Source organism: Pleurodeles waltl, chromosome 3_1, assembly GCF_031143425.1.
Source record: "Pleurodeles waltl isolate 20211129_DDA chromosome 3_1, aPleWal1.hap1.20221129, whole genome shotgun sequence".
Taxonomy (NCBI): domain Eukaryota; kingdom Metazoa; phylum Chordata; class Amphibia; order Caudata; family Salamandridae; genus Pleurodeles; species Pleurodeles waltl.
The window spans coordinates 998,144,938-998,159,275 of record NC_090440.1 but is presented as its reverse complement, the minus strand read 5'-3'; the positions used below and the strand labels follow the sequence as shown (position 1 = coordinate 998,159,275).

The following is a 14,338-nucleotide window of genomic DNA, read 5'->3' as shown; positions in this document are numbered from 1 at the left end:
TGTTGCAATAGACTGGTTACATTTCTTCCAATGCAAACAGGGTGCTGCTGAAACAATATATGATTACATAGCACCATTGATGAAACTGGCTAGATCATGCTCATTTTGCACACTCTTTGATGAACTAATAAGTGATCACATCATTATGCACACAAATGACTGTAATCGCCAAGAAAGACTGTGGATTAATTACTTGAAAGATACAAGTAATAGCCATTGTTAAGAAATGAAATTAATTAAAGGTGTGCAAAACAGCATTCAGATAGCCCTCATCACTTATAAGTGAATGTCCTACGGGTTGCAGGGTTACCCTCAACCATTCCTCAAAGACAGCATCAAGGGGTATGAAAAATAACTGCAAAAGTGTTCCTATGAATAAACCTATGAATAAAATGTTAGATAGAAATACAGCTCGGGTGTTACAGATGTGGAAGTAAATATTGCGTCGCAAAATGTGTAGGAAAAAAGAACACTATTGTAAAATATGTTACAAAAATGTGAGACTCAGATTCTTCTAAGCCAGGGGATCCTGTGGGTGCTGGTGGTGTATAAAGAATTGAAAGTGATGTTTTAAGCTTAAGTACCACTTCTAGGAATAAACCAATTTGCCAAATGACTTTATGTGGTGTGGAAAACCAATCTGAAGCCAATTATGGTCCTCCGCATACCATTGTGGACAAATCAGTATGGAAAAACAAATTTGTCAAAGTGTCAGGAAAAGATTTACTTATTCCAGGTGTACACTCTGAAAGCTTTACAGGTGACAGCAGTCCCATGTTGGGATACAGAACTATAGTATTTTTATTCAAAGATAGGAACACTACAGTTAAGCTGTATGTTTCAAAAAAGGATCTTCAGCCTTAGACTGGATCGATCAAAGAGCATTAGGAATCATCATAAACCAGTGAAGAGAAAGTATTATTGGTTAACGATAAACAGGCAAGGGTCTTGGGGAAAATGTGAAATGAATATTCAGGCATCTTGGGTGGTGTTGAAAAGCTAAAGGGTTTCATGCCAAAAACCATTTCAGAAGATGTTACTCTAGCCTGTCAAAATTAGGAACATACCCTTTAGTTTTAGAAAAGTCCTTGCTGAGTTAAACAAATTGGTGAGCAACAGTATAACAGAATCTGTAGAAAGCACTGAATGATTTGTTCCATTGCTTGTAGCATGCAGTGCCAATAAACGAATAGGATTATGCATTGATGTTAGAGACCTTTACAAAAGCATAATACTTGACATGTGACCTCTTCCGGAGATCAATTGATTACTTGTAGAAATTAAAATAATGAAATGGTTTTGTACTATAGACTGGATCCTAGATAACAGTCAGGTGCATCTCCGCCCCAAAAGTTGGAGCTATAGAGCCTTCATCACTCCATTTGGTTGTTAACTGTTTGTAAGGAGGTCATTCCACTTTTTCTGCGGTAGTATTTCACAGGTCAGTGCACAGATGACTAAAGACATTAAGAGTGCCATTTTCTTTCAAGATTACATTTAGGGATGGGGAGAACAAACAGGAACGTGATGGTAATTTGAGGAAAGTGTTAAGTATTCTCGGTGAGAATGTATATACTTTCTGAGTTAGTTCAAGAAATGCAAACTAGCAGTGAAATTTGTGGCACATCGAGGTCATGAGGTCAGTGAGTTGGGTATCATACCAAAAGAGGAAATCTTAGATTACATCAACAATGCCCTACCACCAACTTGCAAAGATGAAATAAGATTCTTTCTAGGGTTATCAAAATTCATTTTACATTTGTGAAAAACTTTGCTAGAAAACATATGGATTAAGGCAATTCCTTGCTCAAAGATCAACAGAAGTTTACAAACAAAGGTTTGATCCTCTCACTTATTCTTTAATTACTACAGATGCTTGTGGCCAAGGATTAAGGGTTGTGCTTTTCCGAATCACGAAGGAAGAGTACGAGTCCCCATTGTCTTTTGCTTGACATTCTCTTTCTCCTTTAGGAGAAATATAGTCTGTAATAGAAAGAGAAATATTAGCATGTGTTTGGACTGCGTAAAAATGTACTTAATGTAAATATGAGGTTCCACATTCACACTAACATAGACCATAAACCACTCACCAAAGTGTTAATACTTACAGGTGTACTTAAAGCTACGCCTGCATAGCAAGAATGTCTTTGAGACTTTTAGACTACAATTACAAAGTCAAATATCTTACTGGTATGCAAAACAAAGTTGCTGATTTCCTGAGGAAGTCTCAGGTACATATCGAAGAGCATGTGCAGTGTGAGGAATACAGCATTGCATTGCTTGAAGTTGGTGACTAATGTGCCATCTCAGAAGAAGAATGCAAGATGGAGTATGAAACAGAGAAAGTCCTGTGTGATATCAAGGTTTACACCAAAGAAGGATAACCAAGCAAATGTGCACTGGATGAAACTTGTAAAATATTTTGGGAGGTAAGGAATGAACTTTCAATTGACATTATGGGTATCTGCTCAGAGGGGAATAGCATAATTCCACCTAGTATCTTGAGACACAAAATTATAAGTCTAATGCATGATGGTCATCTAGGGAGCATTAAATCTAAAATAAGAATCTAGACTTATTGGTGGCCTAGAATAGGTTCTGAAGTAGCGATGGAGAGGCATGTCGAAAATTGTGAACTATGTGTTAATGCTGATTAGACCATACCTTTGTCCAATGGATTGCCCTGAAAGTTCTTGGGAGGCTTTGGCCTTTGACATACTTCACCCTATTTTGAATTATAATGGTACCCCAAAATATGTGATTGTTCTATTAGACTTGTTTTCGAAATGGCCAGATGTGGAATTTTCAGCCAAAGTAGTCTCCCAAGCTGCCATTTCCTTCATTGAGAGGGTCTTTCTTAGAGAAGGTATTTCCAAATGATTGCTGAGTGATAACAAACCTCAATTTGTTAGTGATTGCATGATAGATTTCATGTGGTACAAAATCTAAGCATGCATCATTTTATCACCCAACTAGCAATGGCGCCGGTGAACACTTCAACAAGGTAATATATGAAAGTGTGCAAATTGCTTTATGTAATGCCAAAAGTTGGGCAAGAGAACTGAACAAACTGACCTGGGCTTACAAAATCATTCCTGCTATGACTGGATACAGTCCTTTCCAAGTACTAAGAGGTTGAGAGCTAAGCACAAAAGCTAATGCTGCCTGGTTGCCAGGTGACTAGCCCAAGGAACGGCCCTCTGCTGGAATCAATACTTTTACAGAGAAAACTGAGATTGCAAGCATGTAGTTAAAGAGGTTGCTCTAGAATTGGGGGTCTCTGCATGAGGCACTGGGGACCAAGACCAAAAAATGGCACATCAAATTCAGCAGACCTCTTCAAGTAACTAAGCTATTCTCCAATTCAGCAACATTGAGCAATCAGAAAGTTTGGCATTTCAGCACATTGACCAAATGCAGTAAGATACTCCTGTGGAAAAAGAAGAGTGGATACTCCTCTAACACTTATCAAACCTGAGCTTGGATGTGGGATGATGTGAGTGAGGATGGAAATGATATGAAGCGTATATTTGAGAGAAAGTGTTAAGAAGAGTTTGGTCTTGATCAAGCTGTATCTTAGCAGAGAGTGAGTAAGGAACTATAGAACGTTGTAATGACTCTCAGACTCAATCTAAGACCATTATCAGATTTGGGAGAGCGTTTGTACAACCTGAGAAACTTTAAGATTTTATTGTTAGATATCATGTTATATGTATTATTTCTATTGAATTGCACTATGTGTTCTTGTACGTTTTGGGTTGTGCATCAACTCTTGTGGTGGTGGACTTGTCAGCCAGAGAAAAGATAAGCTGGGTGTCATCAGCGTAGGATATGATGGTGTAGCCTTGGGATCTGATTGTGTTGGCAAGTGGTGTCATGTAGATGTTGAACAGGATTGGGCTGAGCGAGGAACCCTTAGGTATTCTGCAGATCACATCCTTGGATTCAGATGTGAAGGGTGGTAGTCTGACTCACTGTATTCTTTCTCCAAGGAAGGAGCTTATCTAGTTGAAGCCTTGACCTTGCATAACTGTTGGGCAGTGTTCTGATGAGGGTGTGATAGAAGACTGTATCGAAACCTGCGGAGAGGTCGAAAAGGATGAGGGCTACGGTTTCTCCATGGTCTAGTATTGTGCAGATGACTGTAGGCGCAATGACTATTGTTTCAGCACTGTGGTTGCTCTGAAATCCTGATTGGCTGTGGTCCAGGAGGTCTTGGAGTTCAAGGTGGGTTGTGAGTTGTTTGTTGATGGCCTTCTCCCTCACTTTGGCAGGATATGGGAGCATAGAGATGGGTCAGAAGTTTCTCCACTCGCTTGGGTCGTGTGGAGGGCTTTGACTGCAGCATGTTTCCAGGCTTCAAGGAAGGTGGCTGATATGATGGCGGTGTTTGATGTGGCTGAGGGTGTTGGTGATACGTGGTCCTCCCATGTTGAAGATGTGCTGGGGGCATGAGTCGGTTTGACCCCCAGAATATATTGTTTTCATGATCGCTGCCGTATGTTCTTCGGTGAGAGTTTGTCATTCATTCAGGTGTCTTTCCCTGTAGGTGGTGGTCAGGTTGGCGGGAAGATCTTTGGTGTCTGATTGTTGACCAGAGTTGCTGTAGATCTTTTCTGTTTTGTTGTGGAAGAAGTTAGAAAAGTGGTTTCAGAGTACCTGTGATGGGGTGAAGGTGTTGACTGCGGCCTTGGGGTGGTGAATTATTTGATTGTTGAAATGATCTCCTTGCAGTTGGTGGACCTTGTCTGTATGCATTTGGTTACTGCCCTTCTTTTCGTGCCTTGCAGAAGTTGGTAGTAGTTGGTGTGAGTGCAGCCCTGTTGGTGGTTCTGGTGTCTGCATCATGGCTGGATCTCCATTTTCTTTCCTGCTGCTTGCAGTAGCGTTTGGATTCCTGTCGATCATCCTATACCAGCTGACTTGCTTGTTAGTTCTTCTTTGTCTGTTCTCTTTGATGGGCACAAAAGTGTCCACACAGTTCTTGATCCATTCATTGAAGTAGGTGATATCCTTGTTGTGGTCGTTAGTGGTGTTGGGCAGGTTCGTTTTGAGGGCGTTGAACTAGTCTGTCTGTTACTTTGCTTCAGTTCCAGCTGGGTAGATTAATGCTGTTGGGTGTGTTAACTTGTGGTGCATTGAGGTGGAAGTTTATGATGCAGTGATTCGTCCATGTGAGCAGTGAGGCAGAGTTGTATGTGATCCTGCTGCTGGCAGTGAAGAGTGGGTCCATAGTATGTCCTGTGATGAATGTTGGGTCAGTGACAAGCTGGGTGAGTCTGATGTTGTCCAGGCTTTTGAAGAGGACTGTGGAGCCGGGGTCAGTTGCATCCTCAAGGTTGAATTGGAATTAATTGGAAAAAAACATATGGCACAGTTTCTGAATGCTTCTCTGCATTTTAGGTCTGTGGTAACCTCAAATTGTACATTTCTGCTGGAACAAATCGTGCTCCTTTGTTGTTTTTGTAGGTTAGGCATAATCTAAATACTATAATTTATTTGTGCTTGGCATCCATCATTACAGCGTTCAGTCTTGTAATCATCCTCAATTCCTGTCTCAAAACACAACCTGAATACAACATACACAGTAATGCCTCTTATTTTACCAGTAGTAAAGTGTTTTCTATGGCGTTAGCTGTAGAGCAGTGCAAAATGTCCTTGAAAGCATTGTTTGACTTTATAATGCTCTGCCGAGTTTATCAACAGTAATTAGCATATTATTGGAATCGCTTCTCTTCTATTCTTTAATAATAACATCTGGTTGTGATTTTCAATGGCAAATTGCAATCATTTTGCTTACTATATACTTTTAAACCCTTTTTCCTTTCCATTGCCTATAGGATTTGTCCTAAAACATAAATGTACTTTAAGTGGACACACAGCTCCAGCACTTTCGTGTGCTTTTTCAAGTGATGGACAGATGTTGGTTTCAGGGTAAGCAGATGGTTATAATTTTATAATTTTTGCACAGTGTGTTATTTCATGAGCACGTACATTACATGAGTGGGATGTAGAGAGTAAATCACATTTTTGTATAATATGCAAGGCCTTCGGGCTGTTAAGAGTTTCCTGGAGAAAGCATAAAATGTAAGACCAAAGTAGAGAGGTTTATTAATGTCAACTGAAACTGGAGATGTGCACATTGGCTTGTTATTTAACAGAAGGCATTTATTTTACTATTAGTTCGTTTAGTTTGGTTTAGAATTACACACAGATGCTCCTTTTTCAAAGGGGCGATAGTTGTTTTCAAGCAGTCTCTTGAATTGTGTATTGTATTCAATAGTAATTGTATTTCAGAACCATTTCACAACACACTGAGGCACTATAGTGCATTGATGAATGGGTAGCACACTACGAGTGCAGTGCTTGGCAGTGCGATGGAGGAAGGATGAGTGATTTTGGTTATGTTGCAGGTCCCAAGTGGGTTTATGGTGAAAACAGAAAAGTTCAATGCACCTCCCTTACTTGATACAACGATTATGAAATCCACTATGTAATTCTTAAGGGTTGAGAGAAGAGAAAGAAGCAAGAGAGGACAATCTGCCTGGATTGTCTCTATTGCAGATGATTGTTTAAATAATTGTTTTACATTTTTTTTTAAAGTGTTCAGTTGAAAACTGGTGAGGGAAAGTTAATTGGGGGTGCTGGTGTGTACTTTATTGAGGTCCTTGAAACCGCCAGTGGTGTGTGGCAAATTTGTTCGGACTTTAGTGCTTTTTCTCCTCAAAATTGAGTGTCTTGAAGGTGGGTTGATGTTTTTTGCCTGACATGGCTGATAGTATTGGTAACTCAACCGAGTATTTTGTAGATTTTTCCTCTGAAGTGAACAAGGACCTGTCCATTGACAGCACTGTTAATCTACCCAGACGTATTATATGGAGTCTCCCCAAGTACAACAGAGGCCCAGTCCTTTGTGGTATAGTTAAACTATATGGGGAATACTGTATAGAGGTGGAGGAGTGGAGTACCTGATGTACTGTCTGCCATATTATAGACATGGTAAGTATAGTCTGGGTTGCAAGCAGATAGGCAGGAAACGCTGACTGTGTCTAATGTATTATTGCAAAAAGACTGGGTTGTAAACTGCTAAAATTGTGGTGCTTTTTAGTTCTGTTTATTGTTCTTAACACTGAAATCTCTATGAATTTGTGAGGTGTAAGATTCTAAACCATTTGTATTAGGCCACCACATTTGGTTCATAGGCAATGGTATTTAGAAAGGAGTCTTAGGCTTCACCTCAGTAGAGCCCCCCACCTTTTTTTATCCACTTACAGCACTGCCTACCCTCAGTGCCCCACTGCTTTGCAATACCCTGTCCTCAGTACCTCTGCTGTTTGGAATGCCCTACAAGCATCACCCCCATGCTTTGCAGTGCCCTTCCAGCATCAGTTTTTAAAACCTTCTTCACCACCTATTATGAACCATATACAATTCTTGCTGTAATGAACAGCGCATAGATAGAAATTCTTAATAACATTAAGCTGAGATCCCACTCAACAGAAAGATTGTACCTGTTACTCTTACCTGTTACCAGCAGTACCCATTTGCCTTCATCTGTAGATCGTGTTTGTCCCCGTCCACAGCAATTGCTAATCCAGGAACCCCACAGCATCCTTGTTATTTTCCTGTACTTTGTGGGCATCCTGCTGCTACGCCACTGTGTGGAGGCCACTTTTCTTTTGAATGCTGGTACCTTGGCTGTTGGTTGTGCGGTTTGTCTTGTCTGCGCCTTCCTGCAGGCCTATTGTGTGTTCCGCTGTGTAGCCGATCTAATACAGTCTGTCAGCGGATCATCACTGTGGGGGCTGGGGCCTTGCTGCAGGGTGCCGCACCTTCCTTGATCTTGTTGAGGGCACTGAGAGGCTTCATGGCAGTGTACCTCTCCCCCGGTTACAGAACAGTGAGGTCCCACCTTGAAGAGCTGGGGTTGGGCCCTTGCTTTAGCTCTGCAATTGGGAGGGACAGGAAAGAAACAGCAGGAAGCATAGTTCCACGGCAGCACCCACAACTAGTGGGCAACAATAACATTAGGAGAAAATGCAGACTAAGGGGGTCATTCTGACCCTGGCGGTAATTACCGCCATGGCGGAGGTTGGCGGTAGTACCGCCAACAGGCTGGCGGTGCTCCGCCAGGCATTCTGTCCGCGGCGGTACAGCCGCGGCCAGAAGCGGAAAGCCGGCGGTGTACCGCCGACTTTCTGCTGCCCATGGGAATCCGCCATGGGGATTCTGACACCCCATACCGCCATCCTGTTCCTGGCGGTTCGCACGCCAGGAACAGGATGGCGGTATGGGGTGTAGTGGGGCCCCTGGGGGCCCCTGCAGTGCCCATGCCAATGGCATGGGCACTGCAGGGGCCCCCGTAAGAGGGCCCCACAAAGAATTTCAGTGTCTGCTTTGCAGACACTGAAATTCGCGACGGGTGCAACTGCACCCGTCGCACCTTCCCACTCCGCCGGCTCCATTCTGAGCCGGCTTCCTCGTGGGAAGGGTGTTTCCCGCTGGGCTGGCGGGCGGACTTTCGGCGGTCGCCCGCCAGCCCACTGGGAAAGCCAGAATGACCGCCGCGGTCTTTTGACCGCGGAGCGGTCTTTCGGCTGGAACCGCTTGGCGGGCGGTGACCGCCGACCGCCGCGGTCAGAATCACCCCCTAAGTCAGTACATGCAGAGCTGACCCTTGAAGGTTGGTAATTATCTGGAGTAGGAAGTCTGGATTTGATCTGGAAGAACTCTCAAGAAATTAAGCCCCTCTTTAATACAACAGCTCTCTGTGGATGGAGGAGACTATCAAGATAAGTTAGGCGAGGTAAGTTCTGATTAGTGTTCTTGTATTCTTTTACTAAGCTTTTAAATAGTTGTGATGTTGACCTCGTTTTTGTAGTTTTAGTAAAAGGCAGCCTGCGGTAATAAAAGTAAAAAGAGGAAGGAAAAAATCCCTCCTTGATGGTTCACTACAATGTTTCTCCAAACAAAAAGCTATATGAACAGGAAAGTAATCACCAAAAAGGAATCTAAAATGTGACAGAAGATTCCATGACTTTAAAAATGGCTCCTAAAGCAACTAATGAGAATAATCCTCCTTTATCTTCTGAAGCCAAAAGTATTCTGCATCAAGAAAATATGATAAATAATGAAGATATTGAAGAGAACCAGAGAGGAGTATTACACTTGGATTATACATTCCCTGATGTGGATCTGAGTATGTTACCTCAGGAGAGGAGGAATAAAACTCAGAAGGAATCATTGAAACTTTTCAGCAGTACACTGAGTTATGAGTCCGCTTTTATGAATGACCTGTCCTGCTCACCCAAACTTAAACTGAATGATTCTTTTCACCCTACAGGAGAATAAGTACACATTTCGGAATCATTGCATGCACTTCAGAGGATTCTTGTATCAATGCTGTCACTCTTTGAAAAGACCACAAGTAACTCAGATCATAATCGGGAAATCTTAGGTGCAACATTAAAATCCTTTACTAAACAAAAAGGTATTGATCAAGATCTTCATATAGAGTTTATCAAGAGCAAACAGCTATTGAGGTTAATAAGTGTAAATCATCAGAGAACAATATGAAACAAACAAGGTCATGGGCAACACAAACAGGGAAGAGACAATTCAATAATAATAAAGAAAAGAAGTTGTTGAGAGTCTCAGTGAAATGTCTAATGATTATGAGAACTATTTCTGAAATAACTGAGGACCCCCACTACTAATCTCACCACCAAGCTACCCATCCTTTTAAAAACCAAAGAAAATGAATGCTAGAGCAGATTAATGTAAATTAAATAGACCAATAGAAAACATGCTAGAAGGAGAAGAAGTATCATGCAACCAGAAAAGATGGAATGGAAAATAAAAAAAAGCAAAATGCTAAATTACTGAAATGCTACCTATACAGATAAGATTTGATGCAAACTTCAATCCAAAACTGGACAATTAAGTCAGTTGCCTAACTAATACTGAGGCAGTTATTCTTGAAAGGTTTGGGGCACATCCAGCCTCCACCTCTATTATCCATGCTGGAGCATATGGGGGAATAAATCCTAAAAATACTGAATTTAAATCTATGATATTCGTGCAGCAGGAAAGCGAGTCTAAACTTGGAATTACAGTGCCAGATGTAAATTTTAATCCACTGAACATAGTATTAGAAAGGAATGGCCAATTCTTTACTCTTCAGTTATTGAAATTCCGGACCTTTTTCCAAATGATACTATTCCTTTAAATAGAGAATTCACAGTATTTTGCGCATAAGTCCACAACTTCATAGTCTTTCTTCAATTAAATTGAAACTAGTCACTTTTCATCAAAACTGGGTTTGTCTACTGCGCAGGTGAGTTTTGGTCCAACATAATACCAGCAATAATTCTGAAAGGGCAAGGCATCCTCCACAATAATGGTTAAGATGTGTGTAATATCTCTCATCCAAGTACGGTCACCAATAGTGTAAACAAAGCGGGAATATGGAATTGAGATCATCCTCCAAACTCTATAGAAGGTACAAAAACAATATATAGCCCTAATTCTGTTATAAATCAAATCAACTAAAACAGAAGACATGTTAGCAAACAAGACCATCAATTATGTATGCTATCCAACAGGGACATTTTTTGGTTTTGGATAGCCAGGACGATCAACGGAAACAAATTAAGTACACAATGCAAAATGCCTTTTTAGCAAAAATCAGTCTACAATTTCTTGGAATTTAGTTTCCTTTGTACAGGTAAAATAGCATCATTAACTGCTTTGAATCCTGCAATTATTTGCTTCTAAACGATGTGGCGAGATAATAAAATCAATATGGGTTCATATTATGCAACACATACTTGCGGGCAGTAACTAAAGAACATGCAAAAGGTGGGCTTGCAATATTATTCTCAACAGATTGTTAATGGGCCTTTGAGATCCTTCCCCTTTCCCTGCAAAATGTGCAAGATAATTGGATAAATTTCCCTAAAATGGAAAACCAACAAAGAAATTCTGTTCTGTTTATATATATATATATATATATATATATATATATATATATATACCGGACATCAGTGTAACACAGTCTTAAATAAAATATTTCAATTGATTGAAATTATAGTGGAGCACAGAAATAAAGTTAGCATGTTGTTAACGGAGGCTTTCAATGCCAAAATCTCTCTTGTTATGTTATCTTAGTATTCAAATAAGGCACTGAAAGGTATATGGAATTTTCCTGAACCCCTATTTCCCAGTTCACAGAAAGCGAACTGAAGAGGCAGCATGCTATTGGAATCTTTGAGCATAATTAATGTAGTAATAATTAATGGAAGGGTGGACCAGGACATACCACTTGCACCAACAAGGAAATGTGGTATAGGAACATCTATCATCAACTGTATAAAAGCTAACTATGATGTATATAGTGCATTTGTGGAGGTCTGTGTCAACTTTTGTCAAGATAGCAACCACCCAGGTTTACTTTTGGTACTTGATCTACAGGTTCAACAAATAGTCAATTCACAGGTTGCTTTAATATATGGCAAGTTATTTTGGAATGTGGGGTTGATCGACCGAGTCAATGATTTAATAAAAGTTTTTCAAAACTTACAAAGAGGTAAATCCAATCACTGCCTATGAGGATATTATCTAGGGAATAACAAATGAGATTTCTAAAACCAGCAATCGGCCAAATTGAAAAAAAGGAAAATAGCCAAAAAACTTCTCAAGCAAATGAAATTTCAGTGGTTCTAAATAAACTCACTTGACTTCAATTCATCAAATATTCTGTCATTAGGAAAAAAATAATATTATAGAAAGAAAGGAAGGAAACAAATTTGTTTCAATCTGAAAAAGAAATTAGCTGGTAAGAATTGGATTGATCTGCAGCAGGCAGCTAATAATAAAAACCCAAGGTAGTTTTGGAGTCTCAGTGCATCTGATAGTGGATCTAAAAAATCTTTACCAAATATTTCTATCCCTGGGTCAGAACTGATTGAATATTTATCCAAGTTATAGTCCGAGAATTCATCTTCAGAAATAAATTAATATTTATTAAAAATTCCAGAAAGCTATGTTGAAATCGTAATGCCCCCTACAAGTGAACAAATAGTAGCGTACATAAAAGGCACAAGATCAGCAGTGGGCCCAGATAAACTTCCCATGAAAGTTTTGAATAAGGATCCTGATGAATTAGGCAAATCTCGTACCTTTCTTTTGAATATTGTTACTACGCAGGTCAAATCTCTTCCTCTTGGAAGAGGAGTATTATAATATCACTCCATAAGAAACGATCATGTCCATCTGTAGCCAACTATTGCCAGATTGTTTTCCTGGATGCATCAGGAAAGATTTTGGCAGCCAGCACGTTAGAACACCTACAAGATCGGGCATTCTTTAAATGAACAATTCAATGAGAACAGGCTAGATTTAGACCTAACCACTTTGTAATGTATAACATTGTGTTTCTTCAGACTTTAATAGGTAAAAATGTGCTAAGGAAATGACAAATCCTGTATAGTGCCCTCACTGACTTTTCAACGGCATTTGATAAAAAATGACAGGCCAACCATTTGAAAAGAGTTGAGTATATTGAGCCCCCTCCCCCCAAATTTACTGATATTACTAATAGCACTGCATTCCTCTACATGGTGTAGAGTATTAATGTGAGGAATTAAGGGCCTAACTCCAAAAATGCAAGCAAAGAATGGCCTAAAACAGGGCTGCCCATTGACCACTTTACTCTTCTCTTTATATCTTTGTGATTTACCTGTCAAATTTGTAAATGCACACAATTTTCATCCATGTGTTGCATGTTATGATTTATATGTCTTAATGTATGCATATGATGTGGATTTGTTCAGCCTATTATTTAGCCTATAATGTAATTTCAAAGTTTTGAATTAGTACACAGAAACAAAATTGCTTTAAAATATTATTTCCAAGACTAATGTAATGACTTTTAAAGGAAGAGTACATTGTCATTCATTAATTGGTATGTAGTTAGAATACCATTGAAAATGGTAACATCATGTACTTAAGTGTTTTGTCAAAACCTTGATACTACAGCTCACTACATGCAGCTAGGAAATAAGGCCTTAGGGCATGTAGTTGTCTTAAATCAGTTTAATAAATCTTTGAGAAGGAGACATTTTAAAAATGTATTATAGATATATAGATTATAAATCCTCCCAACCCTCATATCTGCTCTAGAATATACACATATAAAGCAATGGTGACTTTTGAATCATTATGAAGGAAAGATTATTCTTACATTTTCTTCAATAAGCCAAGCAGTCCTTGTGCATGTACTGTGATTAGAATGTGATCTTACAAGCTCATTTGCCATTACAATGAAACGTTAGCATTCAAATTATTGCAGAGAAAATTGTGCATGGCGGTGCTGCGAGTTAAAGTTAGCTTAGGACGCGAGTTATAGTTATGTGAAATAACTCTGATAATGAGTGTGGAATGGCATGTTTTCTATCCCATATGTTGGGTGGTCCCCAGGTAGATGGTTCTATTTGTTTAATACCACTAAGTGTGCTGCCCAGAAATAGGCTCTTATGTTGAGGAGGGTGATGCCCCCATTGTATTGTTTGTCTTGTAGTCCTTTTAAGGCTACCCCATCGGTGTCTGCCGTTCCATAGTTGATTCCAGACTTCTCTTTCTATTTTAGTAAAAATATTGTCCGGTATTTTATGATATGGGTTTTTGGGGGGAAAGTAGAAGAGTTTTGGGAGAGTAATAGCCATGTACATGGCCACCCTTCCTAATACTGTCAAGGGTAGTGTCCTCCACCTTTCTACTTCTCTGTGGTATTCAGTTACCACCCGTCTAATGTTACGGTCTAGACTGTCTTCCCTATTTATGTTGATGTATATGTCTAAACCTTGTAATCTTTCACGGTCTATCCATAACTGTCCAGGCAAATCAAGTATGTCAAAGTGGCCCCCTACCGGGTACAAACTGGATTTGTCCCAGTTAATCCTATAGCCTGCATTATTCCCGTATTGTTGGAAGACCTTGAACACTCTTCTAAAGCCTGTGATGGTTGGATGTGACCTAATTTTGCAGGCCAAGGATTCTAGCTCTAGGGCGAACAGCAGATGGGAGAGGGGACATCCCTGCCTCATGCCCCTTTCGATTGGGAACTCCACTGATTGTTCCCCATTCACCCTGACCCTAGCTACTGGCTGCATGTAGAGTGAGTCTATCCAAGCACAAAATTTGGGGACAGAAACGTGTGGATCTTCTCTATGCCATGTTAGTTCTAACCAGTTGGAGGGCCTTCAGTGATTGTATCTAGTGGATCGTTTAGGCATGAAGCCCGATTGGTTATTGTTGTTTGGTTATTGTTGATCAGGGA

General features: G+C 40.1%; 1 protein-coding gene across 1 annotated transcript in view; it reads left to right on the top strand.

The window, feature by feature from the left end:
• Positions 1–14,338, top strand: part of WDSUB1 (WD repeat, sterile alpha motif and U-box domain containing 1) — a 357,702-nt gene that overhangs the window by 149,147 nt on the left and 194,217 nt on the right. The window contains exon 5 of the mRNA XM_069224186.1: positions 5,841–5,934. Coding sequence (XP_069080287.1) covers positions 5,841–5,934 — 94 coding nt within the window. The remainder of the gene's footprint in view (positions 1–5,840; positions 5,935–14,338) is intronic.